Source organism: Coregonus clupeaformis, unplaced genomic scaffold (assembly GCF_020615455.1).
Source record: "Coregonus clupeaformis isolate EN_2021a unplaced genomic scaffold, ASM2061545v1 scaf0627, whole genome shotgun sequence".
NCBI classification, from domain to species: domain Eukaryota; kingdom Metazoa; phylum Chordata; class Actinopteri; order Salmoniformes; family Salmonidae; genus Coregonus; species Coregonus clupeaformis.
In genome coordinates this window covers 133,083-153,936 of record NW_025534082.1, presented here as the reverse complement: position 1 = coordinate 153,936, position 20,854 = coordinate 133,083, and the positions used below count along the sequence as shown (strand labels likewise).

General features: G+C 43.0%; 1 protein-coding gene across 1 annotated transcript in view; it reads right to left on the bottom strand.

The window, feature by feature from the left end:
- Positions 1 to 20,854, bottom strand: part of LOC121541970 (A disintegrin and metalloproteinase with thrombospondin motifs 2) — a 59,170-nt gene that overhangs the window by 24,808 nt on the left and 13,508 nt on the right. Inside the window, exon 4 of the mRNA XM_041851381.2 lies at positions 3,541 to 3,767. Within this exon, the coding sequence (XP_041707315.1) occupies positions 3,541 to 3,767 (227 nt within the window). The remainder of the gene's footprint in view (positions 1 to 3,540; positions 3,768 to 20,854) is intronic.

Genomic DNA, 20,854 nt, shown 5'->3' with positions numbered 1-20,854 from the left:
TGATCCCCTGCTGATTTTGTACGTTTGCCCACTGACAAAGAAATGACCAATCTATAATTTTAATGGTAGGTTTATTTGAACAGTGAGAGACAGAATAACAACAAAAAAATTAAATAAAACGCATGTCAAAAATGTTATAAATTGATTTGCATTTTAATGAGGGCCCTAAGATCTTCTGGCAGGCTGTTCCAAAGACCAGGACCATAGTGACTGAAAGCAGCCTCAAAGTCCAGGACCATAGTGACTGAAAGCAGCCTCAAAAACCAGGACCATAGTGACTGAAAGCAGCCTCAAAGTCCAGGACCATAGTGACTGAAAGCAGCCTAAAAAACCAGGACCATAGTGACTGAAAGCAGCCTCAAAAACCAGGACCATAGTGACTGAAAGCAGCCTCAAAGTCCAGGACCATAGTGACTGAAAGCAGCCTCAAAAACCAGGACCATAGTGACTGAAAGCAGCCTCAAAGTCCAGGACCATAGTGACTGAAAGCAGCCTCAAAAACCAGGACCATAGTGACTGAAAGCAGCCTCAAAGTCCAGGACCATAGTGACTGAAAGCAGCCTAAAAAAACAGGACCATAGTGACTGAAAGCAGCCTCAAAGTCCAGGACCATAGTGACTGAAAGCAGCCTCAAAGTCCAGGACCATAGTGACTGAAAGCAGCCTAAAAAACCAGGACCATAGTGACTGAAAGCAGCCTCACCAAAAGTTTTGGTTCGGACCTTCTGAACGACTAAAAGACCAGTGCCAGAAGATCAGAGGGACCGACCAAGCACGTATGTTAAAAATATATCAGACATGTATTCCGGTTTAAGGCCATGTAATGCTTTAAAAAATAATTAAAGCAATTTTAAAATCAACTATAAAACTAACAGGCAACCAATACAGGGACTTTAAAACGGGTGGTATGGGTACTCTCTTTCTGGTCTTAGCTAGCACAAGTGCTGCAGCATTCAGAATGAACTGGAGTTGGCTAATGTTTTTAATAACACTTTCTATGAAGTACATGCTTTATAACACCCTTTATAATGATCTATAACACTGACTATAGGCATCTATAATAACTATGTTTGTCTGTCTGTCTGTCTGTCTGCCTGCCTGCCTGCCTGTCTGTCTGTCTGTCTGTCTGTCTGTCTGTCTGTCTGTCTGTCTGTCTGTCTGTCTGTCTGTCTGTCTGTCTCATAATATTTCTGTTGACCTGAGTGGGGGTCACTGAACGGTCACCACTGTCAGGCAGAGCAACATGATTTCTGGGTGCACCGTTTTAAGTGAGAATTGATTTTGTTGGATTCAACCTCTTCCTCTGCTTCAGTGGATAACATGTTACGGCTAAATGACTCCTCTCAATGAGGAATAACAAAACTGTCCTACAGTGTGTTTCTGGGCCGTGCATTTGATCTTGTTTTTCATATAAGATTTCACCGCTGATATTTCTAGAAAATGAGCTGTCATGAAGCTTTCCAATTCATGCAGAGTGAATAGTACTCTACTGAATCAAGAGAAATAGTAAAGGCCTGCTGTTACAGATACAGCTGTGAAGCCATTTCCTCCCTTGGCAAAATAAAATAATCATATGATCAGTATTTACAAGACTCCCATCGCACCCGTCTCTCTATGTTCCTCTCACACGAATCTCCCGTCCCCCGTTTCATTCCTCCCCTCCTCTCTCCATATCTCTTCCTGGATCTGCCCCCTGCCCATGCCCCCCACCCCATCACCAATCCTGTGTTAATAACCCTTGCAGCAGGGCCCTCATTAGCACCGGCCCCTGTCCTGACCCACCGGAGGGCTTGGGCTGGATTCTGTTAGCTCGTATTCACTAGCTAGGTAGCTGGCTGATTCTGTTAGCTCGTATTCACTAACTAGGTAGCTGGCTGATTCTGCTAGCTCGTAATCACTAACTAGGTAGCTGGCTGATTCTGTTAGCTCATATTCACTGGCTAGGTAGCTGGCTGATTCTGTTAGCTCGTATTCACTGGCTAAGTAGCTGGCTGATTATGTTAGCTCGTATTCACTGGCCAGGTAGCTAGCTTATTCTGTTAGCTCGTATTCACGAGCTAGGTAGCTGGCTGATTCTGTTAGCCCGTATTCACTGGCCAGGTAGCTGGCTGATTCTGTTAGCTCGTATTCACTGGCCAGGTAGCTGGCTGATTCTGTTAGCTCGTATTTACTGGCTAGGTAGCTGGCTGATTCTATTAGCTCGTATTCACTGGCCAGGTAGCTGGCTGATTCTGTTAGCTTGTATTCACTGGCCAGGTAGCTGGCTGATTCTGTTAGCTCGTATTCACTAGCTAGGTAGCTGGCTGATTGAAGCCGGAGAGGCCAGAGTGCTAGAAAATCATTATAATAAAATTAATAATGCTACAAGGTCTCACACAGGATCTACTGTACATTCATCTGAGGAGAAATGGGTGGTGGAAAAGGCTAATATTAAAAAGGGGAAAACACATGAAACACATGGAAACGTGAAGCACAGGTTGGAGAATGATTTTGTGGCAGAAAAAAATCACCTCAGAGGTGGAAATGGAGTGTAATGTAGTGTAGTGTAATTACATTTACATTTTAGTCATTTAGCAGACGCTCTTATCCAGAGCGACTTACAGTTAGTGAATACATCTTTTTTTTTATACTGGCCCCCCGTGGGAATCGAACCCACAACCCTGGCGTTGCAAACGCCATGCTCTATCAACTGAGCTACATCCCTGCCGGCCATTCCCTCCCCTACCCTGGACGACGCTGGGCCGATTGTGCGCCGCCCATGAGTCTCCCGGTCGCGGCCGGCTGCGACAGAGCCTGGATTCGAACCAGGATCTCTAGTGGCACAGTTAGCACTGTGATGCAGTGCCTTAGACCATTGCGCCACTCAGGAGTACAATGTTATGTACACTGTAGTGTAGTGTAGTGTTATGTAGTGTAGTGTAGTGTTGTGTTATGTAGTGTAGTGTTATGTAGTGTAATGTAGTGTTGTGTTATGTAGTGTAGTTTAGTGTTATGTAGTATAGTGTTATGTAGTGTAGTGTAGTATAGTATAGTGTTACGTAGTGTAGTGTTGTGTATTGTAATGTTGTGTAGTGTAGTGTAGTATACTATAGTATAGTATAGTGTTGTTAAGTGTAGTGTAGTGTTATGTAGTGTAGTCTTATGTAGTGTAGTGTAGTGTTATGTAGTGTAGTATATTGTAGCATAGGGTTGTGTAGTGTAGTGTTATGTAGTGTAGTCTTATGTAGTGTAGTGTAGCATAGTGTAGTGTAGTGTTATGCAGTGTAGTGTTATGTAGTGTAGTGTAGCGTAGTGTAGTGTTATGTAGTGTAGTGTTATGTAGTGTAGTGTTATGTAGTGTAGTGTTATGTAGTGTAGTGTAGCATAGTGTAGTGTAGTGTTATGCAGTGTAGTGTTATGTAGTGTAGTGTAGCGTAGTGTAGTGTTATGTAGTGTAGTGTTATGTAGTGTAGTGTTATGTAGTGTAGTGTAGCATAGTGTAGTGTTATGTAGTGTAGTGTTATGTAGTGTAGTGTAGTGTAATGCAGTATATGGTACTTACTATGTTCATGAGGGTGAGGAGGTACTTCTGGATGTTCTCTCTGCCATGGAAGTGGACCACGGAGGAGTCCACCCCCAGTAGAACCTCCATGTTGAACAGCTCATGTTCTTCGTGGGCCTGGCGTCGGGCCCGGGCCCTCCTGGTCCTGGTCCGGTTCAAGTTGTGATGCTGCTGCTGCACTCCTCTGGACAGTGCCTGCAGGTCCATCAGACCACCCAGAACTGACCCTGAACAACATAACAGACAGATATATATGTATGGGGAAGAAGGTATTAGAGAGGAGTCACTGTATCTAATGGCACTGTACAGGAATGTTATTTAAGCTGGATGATATTAGCTAGTAAAATTAAAATAAATGAAGTGCTGATTCAAATAGGATTATTTTCCAAAAATGGTTTGCTGTATCATTGTAAGTAATCCAGCATGTGCATGGTAGAAAATCTATTTTGTTTTTATGTATAATTTGGAGGGTTGTCCATTTAATTTTCTATATTAGTCAATAGCCATTCTGGGAGCATACAGACAAATGAATGTGTCTAATTCACGGTGCATAACCTTTTCTATGCCATTTGGAAGTCTTGTGGTAAAACAGGTTGATCTGACAGCTTGTTAAAAAGTACAATCCTCCCCCAAAAAAAATGTACACACACACACGGACACACACACACACACCTCCTGTCAGAGTACATTATTCAAGCACTGTATGAAACTTGGCTGAGAATAGCTTTTCTCCAGCCGGGTTTGAAAGAGAGAGATTCGTTAAAGGCCCAATGCAGCCGTTTTGATCTCAATACCAAATCATTTCTGGGTAACAATGACGTACCTTACTAGCTAGGTTTTTATCCGATTGGCGACAGATTTTCATGCGAATATTCTACAATATGCATAAATAAAATATGCACATTTTCCCACCAGTATTGTGTTTTCACTAAACTGACTTGTTGGGGATAAGAATCAGTGTGTAATGACCTAGTGCACACAAAATGTTCCCTTAGGTTTTCATGTACTGAATACAAATTGTGTTTCCATCGCATTTTCAACTCTACCGAAAACTGTTGTGTTAAATAGCAAATGTGCCTACTCTGGTCCGGGCACTCAGCTCACAGTTACAGTGCGGGTAGGTTAGTCTACATGATGAGATTATTATGGATAAGTTAAGCATCGATCATCATGTCACCAGAATAAGACCCTCAATATTAATTGGAGAGGTGCATCAAGCTCATCACCGTGCACTTTCACCACCCTGTGAAGTTCATCATAACTTATTTCATCTGTAGCCTAATAAACTGCATGGTTTCCCGAGTCATAGAGGGAAGACCACACACCATATCATCAGCGGTGTAAAGTACTTAAGTAAAAATTATTTAAAGTACTACTTACGTCGTTCTTTGGGGCATCTGTACTTTACTTTACTATTTATATGTTCGACAACTTTTACTTCACTACATTCCTAAAGAAAATAATGTACTTTTTTACTCCATACATTTTCCCTGACACCCAAAAGTACTAGTAACATTTTGAATGCTTAGCAGGACAGGTAAATGGTCCAATTCACGCACTTATCAAGAGAACATCCCTGGTCATCCCTACTGCCTCTGATCTGGCGGACTCACTAAACACACATGCTTCGTTTATAAATTGTGTTGGAGTGCGCCCCTCGCTATCCGTAAAAAAAAAAGGTCTGGTTTGCTTAATACAAGCAATTTGAAATTATTGATACTTTTACTTTTACTTTTGATACTTAAGTATATTTTAGCAATTAGATTTACTTTTTATACTTAAGTATATTTAAAACCAAATACTTTTAGACTTTTACTCAAGTAGTATTTTTCTGAGTGACTTTCACTTTTACTTGAGCCATTTTCTATTAAAGGTAACTTTTTCCACCACTGCATATCATCAAGTGCCCCATGTTTAAAGGTGTTTCCACAGTCATTTCTTGCATAAATAAAGCTGCAATATGTAACTTTTTTCAATACCTGACCAAATTCACATAGAAATGTGAGTTATAGATCTGTCATTCTCATTGAAAGCAAGTCTAAGAAGCGGTAGATCTGTTCTATGTGCATTATTTATATGCTTCCTGTTCTTAAGTTTAGTTTTTGCGTGTTTTACTTTTGGTTGTGTACACCAGCTTCAAACAGCTGAAAATAATATATTTTGGGTTATGGAAAATATATTTTACAGCGGTTTAGATGGTAAAATGATTCTCTACACACTATACTTGCTTGTTTTGTCATATACTGAAATTAGGTGAACTATTCGAATTTTTGCAACCAGAAAACGGCAGAGCGATTTCTGCATAGTGCATCTTTAATTTTACCGATATAAAAAGATCCCACCATGTTGAACAAACAAATTATCTGTCAGCATTTATAAACTTCCTCTTTCCATCATAGCTGTCATGATTTTCTTTTATACGGTATGACTTTACTCGCATAAAAAAAATTGCTTCTTAGCAAAGAGCAATTTCTCAAGCAATAATTTTGCAAGGACTGTCTGGGAGTGGTCTGAGTGGGGAAGGGAAAACTGGAAACTAGCTGTTATTAGCAGAGATGTCACCAGGCAGGCCAAAACTCCATCCCACCAAAACAGGCTGAAATTTCAGGCGGTCTTTTCAAACAGCTCTTACACTAAACAGGCATCGTCATCATTTTCAGTATTATTTCAACCTCATAGTGTGGAAATATAAATAAAACACAGGAAAATGAAGTTTTTTGACTTCACTGGGCCTTTAAGACAATAGCAAAATCATGGGTTTGCGCCTAAGAATACACATTCCTTCAATGGTGAAGTGAAAATCATTCTGACATCCTCCCCTGCACATCTGTCTCTAACACAGCTCTCTTTGCCTCAGATGAATTCACACTCAGGTATGTAAACAAGGAGCCATGCCACTCAACCTCTCTCTACACATGCAATATCTCAATGTCTCAACGAGGGTGGGAGGATATGGGTGGAGAAACACCCAGAGACTGAGAGACAGATTGATAGAGAGGGTCCAACAACACAGTTCAGCCACAACTATTGTCATCCTTGATTGTGGACCAACGACAACTTTTTAATAATATTATGCAAACTCTTACTGTAGAGATGAATTATAGCTGTGATAAATTACCTAAACTGCATAATGGGAATACTATGCTATACTTAGCAAGAGGATCTAACAGGGCATCTTTATGGTATGATTATGTCTTTACCATGTACAGTGGAGTCAGAAATTATTGACACCCTTGATAAAGATTAGCAATAACAACTGTATAAAATAAATAATTCAAATACTGAGGTATATTGTATGCTCAAAAATATTGGGAAATTATATTATTTTATACTAATACAATTGCTCAGAGAAAGAGATTTTGTTTAACAAGTAATACTTTTTTTTCTCAAAAAGGTAGGGGTCAAAGTTATTGACACCCCTATAGATTCTTATTAATAAAGTAGTCAAAAGTGTAATATTTGGTCCCATATTAGCATGCAATGACTACATCAAGCTTGTGACTCTACAAACTTGTTAGATGCATTTGCTGTTTGTTTTGGTTCTGTTTCAGATTATTTAGTGCCCAATTTAAATCAAATCAAATCAAATCAAATTGTATTGGTCACATACCCATGTTTAGCAAATGTTATTGCGGGTGTAGCGGAATGCTTGTGTTTCTAGCTCCAACAGTGCAGTAGTATCAACAATTCACAACAATACACATAATATACACAATCTAAAAGTAAAAGAATGGAATTAAGAAATATAGAAATATTAGGACGAGCAATGTCGGAGTGGCATTGACTAGAATACAGTAGAATAGAATACAGTATATACATATGAGATGAGTAAAGCAAAAATATGTAAACATTATTAAAGTGACTAGTGTTCCATTATTAAAGTGGCCAGTGATTTCAAGTCTAGGGCAGCAGCCTCTAAGGTGCAGGGTTACGTAACCGGGTGGAAGCCTCCTAGTGATGGCTATTTAACAGTCTGATGGCCTTGAGATAGAAGCTGTTTTTCAGTCTTTCGGTCCCAGCTTTGGCGCACCTGTGCTGACCTCACCTTCTGGATGATAGCGGGGTGAACAGGCAGTGGATTGAGTGGTTGTTGTCCTTGATTATCTTTTTGGCCTTCCTGTGACATCGGGTGCTGTAGGTGTCCTGGAGGGCAGGTAGTTTGCCCCCGGTGATGTGTTGGGCAGACCGCACCACCCTCTGGAGAGCCCTGCGGTGCAGTTGCCGTACCAGGTGGTGATACAGCCCGACAGGATGCTCTCAATTGTGCATCTGTAAAAGTTTGTGAGGGTTTTAGGTGCCAAGCCAAATGTCTTCAGTCTCCTGAGGTTGAAGAGGCGCTGTTGCGCCTTCTTCACCACACTGTCTGTGTGGGTGGACCATTTCAGATCGTCAGTGATGTGTACGCCAAGGAACTTGAAGCCTTCTCTACCGCGGTCCCGTCGATGTGGATAGGGGCATGCTCCCTCTGCTGTTTCCTGAAGTCCACGATCAGCTCCTTTCTTTTGTTGACATTGGGCCCTCATCCTCCTCTTTGTAGGCTGTCTCGTCATTGTTGGGAATCAGGCCTCTACTGTTGTGTCGTCTGCAAACTTGATGATTGAGTTGGAGGTGTGCGTGGCCATGCAGTCATGGGTGAACAGGGAGTACAGGAGGGGGCTGGGCATGCACCCTTGTGGGGCCCCTGTGTTTAGGATCAGCGAATTGGAGGTGTTGTTTCCTACCTTTACCACCTGGGGGAGGCCCGTCAGGAAGTCCAGGACCCAGTTTCACAGGTCGGGGTTCAGACCCAGGGCCCCGAGCTTAATGATGAGCTTAGAGGATACTATGGTGTTGAATGCTGAGCTATAGTCAATGAACAGCATTCTTACATAGGTATTCCTCTTGTCCTGATGGGATTGGGCAGTGTGCAGTGCGATGGTGATTGCATCGTCTGTGGATCTATTGGGGCGGTAACCAAATTGAAGTGGGTCTAGGGTGTCAGGTAAGGTAGAGGTGATATGAGCCTTAACTAGCCTCTCAAAGCACTTCATGATGACAGAAGTGAGTGCTACGGGGCGATAGTCATTTAGTTCAGTTACCTTTGCTTTCTTGGGTACAGGAACGATGGTGGACATCTTGAAGCAAGTGGGGACAGCAGACTGGGATAGGGAGAGTTTGAATATGTCCGTAAACACTCCAGCCAGCTGGTCTGTGCAAGCTCTGAGGACGCGGCTAGGGATGCCGTCTGGGCCGGCAGCCTTGCGAGGGTTAACACGCTTAAATGTCTTACTCACGTCGGCCTCGGAGAAGGAGAGCCCACAGTCCTTGGTAGCGGGCTGCGTCGGTGGCACTGTGTTATCCTCAAAGCGGGCGGTGAAGGTGTTTAGCTTGTCTGGAAGCAAGACGACGGTGTCCTGGCTGGTTTTCCCTTTGTAGTCCGCGATTGTCTGTAGATCCTGCCACATATGTCTCGTGTCTGAGCCGTTGAATTGCGAATTGAATGGTAAAATTTTGTCATTTTGGAGTCACTTTTATTATAAATAAGAATAGAATATGTTTCTAAACACTTCTACATTAATGTGGATGCTACCATGATTACGGATAATCGTGAATAATGATGAGTGAGAAAGTTACATTGGGTCAAAGATCATACCCCCAGACATGCTAACCTCTCACCATTACCAATACCGGGAGTTTAGCATGTCTTGGGGGTATGATCTCCCTATTTGGTAAAAGACCATGTCCATATTATGGCAAGAACAGCTCAAATAAGCAAAGAGAAATGACAGCCCATCATTACTTTAAGACATGAAGGTCAGTCAATACGGAACATTTCAAGAACTTTGAAAGTTTCTTCAAGTGCAGTCACAAAAACTATCAAGCGGTATGATGAAACTGGCTCTCATGAGGACCGCCACAGGAATGGAAGACCCAGAGTTACCTCTGCTGCAGAGGATAAGTTCAATAGAGTTACCAGCCTCAGAAATTGCAGCTCAAATAAATTATTTGCAGAGTTCAAGTAACAGACACATCTCAACATCAACTGTTCAGAGGGGACTGTGAATCAGGCCTTCATGGTTTAATTGCTGCAAAGAAACCACTACTAAAGGTCACCTAGCTTCTATCCTCCTCTAGGTACATTGACTTCAATACAAAACCTAGGAGGCTCATGGTTCTTCACCCCTTCCACAATAATTATGACAACTTCCGGAGGATGTTCTCCTACCTATCACATTGTCCACCCAGTCAAAGGATCAGAGAATGAATGTAGTATTGAAAGCATAAGCTATAGCTATCTTGCATAAAATGTGGTGAGTAGTTGACTCAGAGAGAGAGAGAGACAATAGTTGAACAGTTTTTAACAAATTAATTTCTTCCAAAATTAAGGACAAGCAAAAGAGAAAGAGAGAGAGAGAGAAAGAGACAGAGAGAGATAGAGAGAGAGAGAGAGAGAGAGAGAGAGAGAGAGAGAGAGAGAGAGAGAGAGAGAGAGAGAGAGAGAGAGAGATATTTGGTTGTATTTCTTTTTACTTTCACTTTCAGTTAGCTAGTGAATGCAGCTAGCTAGTTTAGCCTACTCAAACACCTGGCTCAAACAGAGGGATGCTACATTAGCTAGCTGGCTATGACTATCCAACACTGGAACTCTTCCAAGTCAAGGTAAGCTTTTGGTTTTATTAATTTATTGCCACGGGGCCCACTGGTGTAACTGCTAATCTGCTTTCTGACTGTACACTGCACTGCATGATTGTAGCGGGTTTACTAACGCATTAGTTCTAGTAGCTATGTTGACAATGACATGTCTACGATGGTAGGCTGTGTGTAGTGGTTAGCGGTCATGATATAAAGGTTTGGCTTGGAAAGGTTTTTTCCGCCTGGTCACATACAGCTGGTGTGTTGTGCACTGAAGTCCACAAGCGAAGGGAAAAGGTGAGAGGAGGAGAACGCGTATATAGTTACGAGAAGGAATTCTATATACTGTACAACAAGCAAAGTGATCATGTTGTTTTTATGTGGCTGCTATGAAAGTGAACTGTGTTTGCATGTGATCAAGGGTGTATTCATTTCGCCGATTCTGTTGAGAATCAGAGTGGTTAGACTAGAGGACAGAGTGGTTAGACTAGAGGACAGAGCGGTTAGCCTAGAAGACAGAGTGGTTAGACTAGAGGACAGAGTGGTTAGACTAGAGGACAGAGGGGTTAGACTAGAGGACAGAGTGGTTAGACTAGAGGACAGAGTGGTTAGCCTAGAGGACAGAGTGGTTAGACTAGAGGACCGTGGTTAGACTAGAGGACAGAGTGGTTAGACTAGAGGACAGAGTGGTTAGACTAGAGGACAGAGTGGTTAGACTAGAGGACAGAGTGGTTAGCCTAGAGGACAGAGTGGTTAGACTAGAGGACAGTGGTTAGACTAGAGGACAGAGTGGTTAGACTAGAGGACAGAGTGGTTAGACTAGAGGACAGAGTGGTTAGACTAGAGGACAATGGTTAGACTAGAGGACAGAGTGGTTAGACTAGAGGACAGAGTGGTTAGACTAGAGGACAGAGTGGTTAGACTAGAGGACAGAGTGGTTAGAATAGAGGACAGAGTGGTTAGCTGTTAGATTAATTTGGATTTTAAGAATAATGACTAAAGAATTTCACCCCAAACACAGTATAAATGTTAGAATTATCATGTAGTGTCAACCCACTAACAGAGGGGGCGTTACTAACCATTCAAGGGGGAAGGCGGGAACAGTTTAAGAAAGGTGGGAGGAGCATAGTGTCTTTGTTTGTCAAGGAGTATAAAAACAGGATATTTGTGTTTTTGAGCAGAGCTCTCCTTAAATAAATTTACTGATAATTACTTGTGGATTGTGGACCTTGAATCATTGATGATTAAAACCAGAGCTTTACAACCTCTGGTAATGATTCAAGCTTAGGTCGAATTAGAGATAGAAATTCACATGACATTAGCCTAGAGGACAGAGTGGTTAGACTAGAGGACAGAGTGGTTAGACTAGAGGACAGAGTGGTTAGACTAGAGGACAGAGTGGTTAGACTAGAGGACAGAGTGGTTAGCCTAGAGGACAGAGTGGTTAGACTAGAGGACAGAGTGCTTGGACAGCCCTGCTTCCCAGCCTGGGAAATAAAACGAGGGGACAGGGGACAAAAACAACAATTTCTCAGGTTACCTTCAGCTCACACCAGGACCCGTCTTTATTCCACCCCATCAAAGCCACAACTCAGCACGTTCCAACACAGGCCCCCTGAGCCAGAGTGGATGCTGCTCGCCCATTATAGAAGGTATCACAATGTCAGCTGACACGGAACTTAAAAACAACAAAGTCATCATATTTCAAGGGTAAAGCCTTCGAAGAACAACAGTGTTCTCTGCCATGGACTATAAATAGAGTGATAGAGAGGCGGGAGGGTCACGTGCTCTGGGTTTCTATACCGAAGATGCTGTGGACATTGACTCCTCATTAGTGTTCATAGATTCTGTGTGTCATTGCTGATGGCGTTAATACTGGGCTTCCCAGTAGCAGTCCTCAAGATTCCCTCATATTATACACAGATGAGAAGTGTGAATCTAATAAAGATGGTGACATGATCAAATCAAATCAAATAAAATGTTATTTGTCACATGCGCCGAATACAACAGGTGTACACCTTACAGTGAAATGCTTACTTACAAGCCCTTAACCAACAATGCAGTTTTAAGAAAGAATACACAAAAAAATAAATAATAATAAGGTAATATAATACAAATAATTAAAGAGCAGCAGTAAAATAACAGCAGTAAAATAACAATACCGAGGCTATATACAGGGGGTACCGGCACAGAGTCAATGTGCGGGGGCACCGGCCAATCGAGGCAATTGAGTTAATATACATGTAGGTAGAGTTATTAAAGTGACTATGCATAGATAATAAACAGAGAGTAGCAGCAGCGTAAAAGGGGGGGGGGGGGGGGCAATCAAATAGTATGGGTAGCCATTTGATTAGATGTTCAGGAGTCTTATGGCTTGGGGGTAGAAGCTGTTTAGAAGCCTCATGGACCTAGACTTGGCACTCCGGTACCGCTTGCTGTGCGGTAGCAGAGAGAACAGTCTATGACTAGGGTGGCTGGAGTCTTTGACAATTTTTAGGGCCTTCCTCTGACACCGCCTGGTATAGAGGTCCTGGATGGCAGGAAGCTTGGCCCCAGTGATGTACTGGGCCGTACGCACTACCCTCTGTAGTGCCTTGCGGTCGGAGGCCGAGCAGTTGCCATACCAGGCAGTGATGCAACCAGTCAGGATGCTCTCGGTGGTGCAGCTGTAGAACCTTTTGAGGATCTGAGGACCCATGCCAAATCTTTTCAGTCTCCTGAGGGGTAATAGGTTTTGTCGTGCCCTCTTCACCACTGTCTTGGTGTGTTTGGACCATGATAGTTGTTGGTGATGTGGACACCAAGGAACTTGAAGCTCTCAACCTGCTCCACTACAGCCCTGTCGATGAGAATGGGGGCGTGCTCGGTCCTCTTCTTTTTCCTGCAGTCCACAATCATCTCCTTTGTCTTGATCACATTGAGGGAGAGGTTGTTGACCTGGCACCACATGGCCAGGTCTCTGACCTCCTACCTATAGGCTGTCTCATCGTTGTCAGTGATCAGGCTTACCACTGTTGTGTCATCGGCAAACTTAATAATAATAATAATAATAATAATAATATGCCATTTAGCAGACGCTTTTATCCAAAGCGACTTACAGTCATGCATGCATACATTATTTTTTTTGTGTATGGGTGGTCCCGGGGATCGAACCCACTACCCTGGCGTTACAAGCGCCGTGCTCTACCAGCTGAGCTACAGAGGACCACAATATGAATTACAATTTACAGTCATGAGTGAACAGGGAGTACAGGAGGGGACTGAGCACGCACCCCTGAGTTGTTACCTACCCTTACCACCTGGGAGCGGCCCGTCAAGAAGTCCAGGATCCAGTTGCAGAGGGAGGTGTTTAGTCCCAGGGTCCTTAGCTTGGTGATGAGCTTTGAGGGCGCTATGGTGTTGAACGCTGAGCTCTAGTCAATTAATAGCATTCTCACATAGGTGTTCCTTTTGTCCAGGTGTGAAAGGGCAGTGTGAAGTGCAAAAGAGATTGCATCATCTGTGGATCTGTTGGGGCGGTATGCAAATTGGAGTGGGTCTAGGGTTTCTGGGATAATGGTGTTGATGTGAGCCATGACCAGCCTTTCAAAGCAGACGTGAGTGCTACGGGTCGGTAGTCATTTAGACAGGTTACCTTAGTGTTCTTGGGCACAGGGACTATGGTGGTCTGCTTGAAACATGTTGGTATTACAGACTCAGACAGGGAGAGGTTGAAAATGCCAGTGAAGACACTTGCCAGTTGGTCAGCGCATGCTCGGAGTACACGTCCTGGTAATCTGTCTGGCCTTGCGGCCTTGTGAATGTTGACCTGTTTAAAGGTCTTACTCACGTCGGCTACGGAGAGCGTGATCATACAGTCGTCCGGAACAGCTGATGCTCTCATGCATGTTTCAGTGTTACTTGCCTCGAAGTGAGCATAGAAGTAATTTAGCTCATCTGGTAGGCTCGTGTCACTGGGCAGCTCATGGCTGTGCTTCCCTTTGTAGTCTGCCACATCTGACGAGCGTCGGAGCCGGTGTAGTACGATTCGATCTTAGTCCTGTATTGACTCTTTGCCTGTTTGATGGTTCGTCGGAGGGCATAGCGGGATTTCTTATAAGCTTCCGGGTTAGAGTCCCGCTCCTTGAAAGCAGCAGTTCTACCCTTTAGCTCAGTGCAGATGTTGCCTGTAATCCATGGCTTCTGGTTGGGGTATATACGTACAGTCACTGTGGGGATGACGTCATCGATGCACTTCTTGATGAAGCCAGTGACTGATGTGGTGTACTCCTCAATGCCATCAGAAGAATCCCGGAACATATTCCAGTCTGTGCTAGCAAAACAGTCCTGTAACTTAGCATCTGCTTCATCTGACCACTTTTTTATTGACCGAGTCACTGGTGCTTCCTGCATTAGTTTTTGCTTGTAAGCAAGAATCAGGAGGATATAATTAGGGTCAGATTTGCCAAATGGAGGGCAAGGGAGAGCTTTGTACGTGTCTCTGTGTGTGGAGTAAAGGTGGTCTAGAGTTTTTTTCCCCTCTGGTTGCACATTTAACATGCTGGTACAAATTAGGTAAAACGGATTTAAGTTCCCCGGCCACTAAGAGTGCCGCCTCTGGATGACCGTTTTCCTGTCTTAGTGGCAGCATCGATTTGTGGTGGTAAATAGACAGCTACGAAGAATATAGATGAAAAGTCTCTTGGTAGATAGTGTGGTCTACAGCTTATCATGAGATACTCTACCTCAGGTGAGCAAAACCTCAAAACTTCCTTAGATATCGTGCACCAGTTGTTGTTTACAAATATACATAGACCGCCAACCCTTGTCTTCCCAGAGGCTGCTGTTCTATCCTGCCGATACAGTGTATAACCTGCCAGCTGTATGTTATTCATGTCGTCGTTCAGCCACGACTCGGTGAAACATAAGATATTACAGTATTTAATGTCCCGTTGGTAGGATATTCGTGCCTGTAGGTTGTCCACTTTTCTGTTGTATTTCTGACTTTATGTTTTTTTTACCCCATATGTAACTCTGTGTTGTTTTTATTGCACTACTTTGCTTTATCTTGGCCAGGTCGCAGTTGTAAATGAGAACCTGTTCTCAACTGGCTTACCTGGTTAAATAAAGGTGAAATAAAAATAAATAAAAATTATCAAGCGATTGTTTGTTGGCCTATAGTACCGATTGCAAAGGTAGATTAGCCACTCGTCACCGGCTCCTTATCAGGCACCCCAATCTCCTTCCGCGATATCTCCTTTTCTTTCTACTGCGAATGACGGGGATGAGGGCCCTGTCGGGTGTCTGGAGCAAATCCCTCTCGTCCGACTCATTAAATAAATATTATTTGTCCAGTTCAAGGTGAGTAATCGCTGTTCTGATGTCCAGAAGCTATTTTTGGTCATAAGAGACGGTAGCAGCAACATTATGTACAAAATAAGTTACGAACAATGCGAAAAAACTAACAAAATAGCACGGTTGGTTAAGAGTCCATAAAACAGCAGCCGTCCCCTCCGGCGCCATTCAAGGTTTTCCAATGATAAAACGGTTGAAGAGAAAGCATTGAACCACGGGTGGTTTTTTATTTGAGTGTCTTGGCTACTTCAAGAGTCCCTACTTCATGTATAAATAGCATGGTGCCTGGTGAAGTCCTAATGCTGTTAGCTGTAACCCCCGGTTGGACTGCAGAAAGAAAATTGCCCACACTCTATATATACTGTACGTCTGCTAATACAGAACGAGTAAAGGCCCAGTGCACTACCTTTGTGGATTTTTTTTAAAAACTAAATGTATTTGAGTATTTACCAGCATTTTTAACTTGAGTCTGATAATTATCTGTACAAAACAGTTAATCTGATAATACTTGTGGAATATAAAAATACTTGATATATGTTTTCCAGTTTCTTGAAATACCTTGCAAATGCAATTTATTTCTACGTGAAAACTGAAATGGTCTATTCATTCTATCTTCAACTATCTAAACTAGCCGGTGCCCCCGCACATTGACTCTGCACCGGTACCCCCCTGTATATATAGCCTCCCTACTGTTATTTTATTTGACTTCTGCTCTTTTTTTCTCAACACTTTTTTTGTTGTTGTTTTATTTTTAAAAAATTTAAATTTTGTTAAAAATAAATGCACTGTTGGTTAAGGGCTGTAAGTAAGCATTTCACTGTAATGTCTGCACCTGTTGTATTCGGCGCATGTGACCAATAAAATTTGATTTGATTTGATTTGATTTCATTCCTTTTTGTAGACACTCTTATCCAGAGCAACTTACAGTAGTGAGTGCATACATTTTCATGCTGGTCCCCCGTGGGAAACGAACCTGCAACCCTAGCATTGCAAGCACCAGGCTCTACCAACTTAGCCACATCATCACATCACATCGTCACACATAAACCACTTGATGTCTCAATGTACTCAATTACTGTATTGTGCATTGTTTTTCTTCATGGTGATAGAAAGTATACAGGTACAAATCACCACTGACCAGCCTACAGTGCCTTCGGAATGTATTCAGACCCCTTGACTTTTTCCCCAAAAAATTATATTACAGCCTTATTCTAAAATGGATAAAATAAATACACATCCTCAGCAATCTACACACAATATCCCATAATGACAATGCGAAAACACGTTAGAGACTTTTGCAAATTTATAAAAAATAAAAACAGAAATACCTTATTTACATAAGTATTCAGACCCTTTGCTATGCGACTCAAAATTGAGCTCAGGTGCATCCTGTTTCCATTGATCATATTTGAGATGTTTCTACAACTTGATTGGAGTCCACCTGTAGTAAATTCAATTGATTGGACATGATTTGGAAAGGAACACACCTGTCTATATAAGGTCCCAGAGTTGACAGTGCATATCAGAGAAAATACCAAGCCATGAGGTCGAAGGAATTGTGCTTAGAGCTCCGAGACAGGATTGTGTCGAGGCACAGATCTCGGGAAGGGTACCAAGAAATGTCTGCAGCATTGAAGGTCCCCAAGAACACAGTGGCCTCCATCATTCTTAAATGGAAGAAGTTTGGAACCACCAAGACTCTTCCTAGAGCTGACTGCCCGGCCAAACTGAGCAATCAGGGGAGAAGGGCCTTTGTCAGGGAGGTGACCAAGAACCCAATGGCCACCCTGACAGAACTCTAGAATTCTTCTGTGGAGATGGGAGAACCTTCCAGAAGGACAACCATCTCTGCAGCACTCCACCATCAGTCCTTTATTGTAGAGTGGCCAGATGGAAGCCACTCCTCGGTAAAAGGCACATGACAGCCCGCTTGGAGTTTGCCAAAAGGCACCTAAAGACTCTCAGACCATGAGAAAGAAGATTCTCTGGTCTGATGAAACCAAGATTGAACTCTTTGGCCTGAATGCCAAGCGTCACGTCTGGAGGAAACCTGAACTTGAACCTGATCGAACATCTCTGGAGAGACCTGAAAATAGCTGTGCAGCCCATCCAACCTGACAGAGCTTGAGAGGATCTGCAGTGAAGAATGGGAGAAACTCCCCAAATACAGGTGTGCCAAGCTTGTAGCGTCATACCCAAGAAGACTCGAGGCTGTAATCGCTGCCAAAGGTGCTTAAACAAAGTACTGAGTAAAGGGTCTGAATACTTATGTAAATGTGATTTTTCATATATTTTTCATTATTATTGTTTTTGCAGAAAATTATAAAAACCAGTTTTTGCTTTGTTATTATGGGGTATTGTGTCTAGATTGATGAGGGAATCCATTTTAGAATAAGGCTGTAACGTAATAAAATGTGGAAAAAGTCAAGGGGTCAGAATACTTTCCGGCACTGTATATTAAAAAAAAACGATATCTTTGTTATGTAAATAGTGTGTAAAAAAGTACCATGTGTGTAAAATGTAACAAATACACTGAACAAACATATAAATGCAACATGTGTAGCTTTGGTCCCATGTTTTATGAGCTGAAAAAAAAGATCCCATAATTTTTCCATACTCACAAAAAGCTTATTTCTCTTATTTGGTGCTGTTTACATCCATTAGTGATCATTTCTACTTTGCCAAGATAATCCATCCACCTGACAGGTGTGGCATATCAAGAAGCTGAATAAACAGCATAATCATTACACAGGTGCACCTTGTGCTGGGGACAACAAAAGGCCACTCTAAAATGTGCAGGTTTGTCACACAACACAATGCCACAGATGTCTCAAGTTTTGAGGGAGTGTGCAATTGGCATGCTGACTACAGGAATGTGAATAAAACTGTGGGTTTGCATAACTCAATTATTTCTGCACAAACTGTCAGAAACCGTCTCAGGGAAGCTCATCTGTATGTTCGTCGTTCTCACCAGGGTCAGTGGGCAAATGTTCACCTTCTATGGCCACTGGCATAATGGAGAAGTGTGTTCTTCACGGAAGAATCCCATATTCAACTGTACCGCGCAGATAGCAGCATGTACAGTGAGGGAAAAAAGTATTTGATCCCCTGCTGATTTTGTACGTTTGCCCACTGACAAAGAAATAATCAGTCTATAATTTTAATGGTAGGTTTATTTGAACAGTGAGAGACAGAATAACAACAAACAAATCCAGAAACATGCATGTCAAAAATGTTATAAAATAATTTGCATTTTAATGAGGGAAATAAGTATTTGACCCCCTCTCAACCAGAAAGATTTCTGGCTCCCAGGTGTCTTTTATACAGGTAACGAGCTGAGATTAGGAGCACACTCCTAAAGGGAGTGCTCCTAATCTCAGCTTGTTACCTGTATAAAAGACACCTGTCCACAGACGCAATCAATCAATCAGATTCCAAACTCTCCACCATGGCCAAGACCAAAGAGCTCTCCAAGGATGTCAGGGACAAGATTGTAGACCTACACAAGGCTGGAATGGGCTACAAGACCATCGCCAAGCAGCTTGGTGAGAAGGTGACAACAGTTGGTGCGATTATTCGCAAATGGAAGAAACACAAAAGAACTGTCAATCTCCCTCGGCCTGGGGCTCCATGCAAGATCTCACCTCGTGGAGTTGCAATGATCATGAGAACGGTGAGGAATCAGCCCAGAACTACACGGGAGGATCTTGTCAATGATCTCAAGGCAGCTGGGACCATAGTCACCAAGAAAACAATTGGTAACACACTACGCCGTGAAGGACTGAAATCCTGCAGCGCCTGCAAGGTCCCCCTGCTCAAGAAAGCACATATACAGGCCCGTCTGAAGTTTGCTAATGAACATCTGAATGATTCAGAGGAGAACTGGGTGAAAGTGTTGTGCTCAGATGAGACCAAAATGGAGCTCTTTGGCATCAACTCAACTCGCCGTGTTTGGAGGAGGAGGAATGCTGCCTATGACCCCAAGAACACCATCCCCACCGTCAAACATGGAGGTGGAAACATTATGCTTTGGGGGTTTTTTTCTGCTAAGGGGACAGGACAACTTCACCGCATCAAAGGGACGATGGACGGGACCATGTACCGTCAAATCTTGGGTGAGAACCTCCTTCCCTCAGCCAGGGCATTGAAAATGGGTCGTGGATGGGTATTCCAGCATGACAATGACCCAAAACACACGGCCAAGGAGTGACTCAAGAAGAAGCACATTAAGGTCCTGGAGTGGCCTAGCCCATGTCCAGACCTTAATCCCATAGAAAATCTGTGGAGGGAGCTGAAGGTTCGAGTTGCCAAACGTCAGGCTCGAAACCTTAATGACTTGGAGAAGATCTGCAAAGAGGAGTGGGACAAAATCCCTTCTGAGATTTGTGCAAACCTGGTGGCCAACTACAAGAAATGTCTGACCTCTGTGATTGCCAACAAGGGTTTTGCCACCAAGTACTAAGTCATGTTTTGCAAAGGGGTCAAATAAATATTTCCCTCATTAAAATGCAAATCAATTCATAACATTTTTGACATGCATTTTTCTGGATTTTTTTGTTGTTATTCTGTCTCTCACTGTTCAAATAAACCTACCATTAAAATTATAGACTGATCATGTCTTTGTCAGTGGGCAAACGTACAAAATCAGCAGGGGATCAAATACTTTTTTCCCTCACTGTATGGCATTGTGTGGGTGAGCGGTTTGCTGATGTCAACATTGTGAACAGAGTGCCCCATGGTGGCGGTGGGGTTATGGTATTGGCAGGCATAAGCAACGAACACAATTGCATTTTATCGATGGCAATTTGAATCCACAGAGATACCGTGACGAGATGCTGAGGCCCATTGTCATACCATTCATCTGCCGCCATCACCTAATGTTTCAGCATGATAATAGCTCCTGAGTGGCGCAGTGGTCTAAGGCACTGCTTTGCAGTGCTAACTGTGCCACTAGAGATCCTGGTTCGAATCCAGGCTCTGTCGCAGCCGGCCGCGACCGGGAGACTCATGGGCGGCGCACAATTGGCCCAGCGTCGTCCAGGGTAGGGGAGGGAATGGCCGGCAGGGATGTAGCTCAGTTGATAGAGCATGGCGTTTGCAACGCCAGGGTTGTGGGTTTGATTCCCACAGGGGGCCAGTATAAAAAAAATATATATATATGTATTCGCTAACTGTAAGTCGCTCTGGATAAGAGCGTCTGCTAAATGACGTAAATGTAAATAATGCACAGCCCCATGTCGCAAGGATCTGTACACAATTCCTGGAAGCTGAAAATTTCCCATTTCTTCCATGGCCTGCATACTCACCAGACATGTCACCAGTTGAGCATCTTTGGGACGCTCTGGAGCAACGTGTACGACAGTGTGTT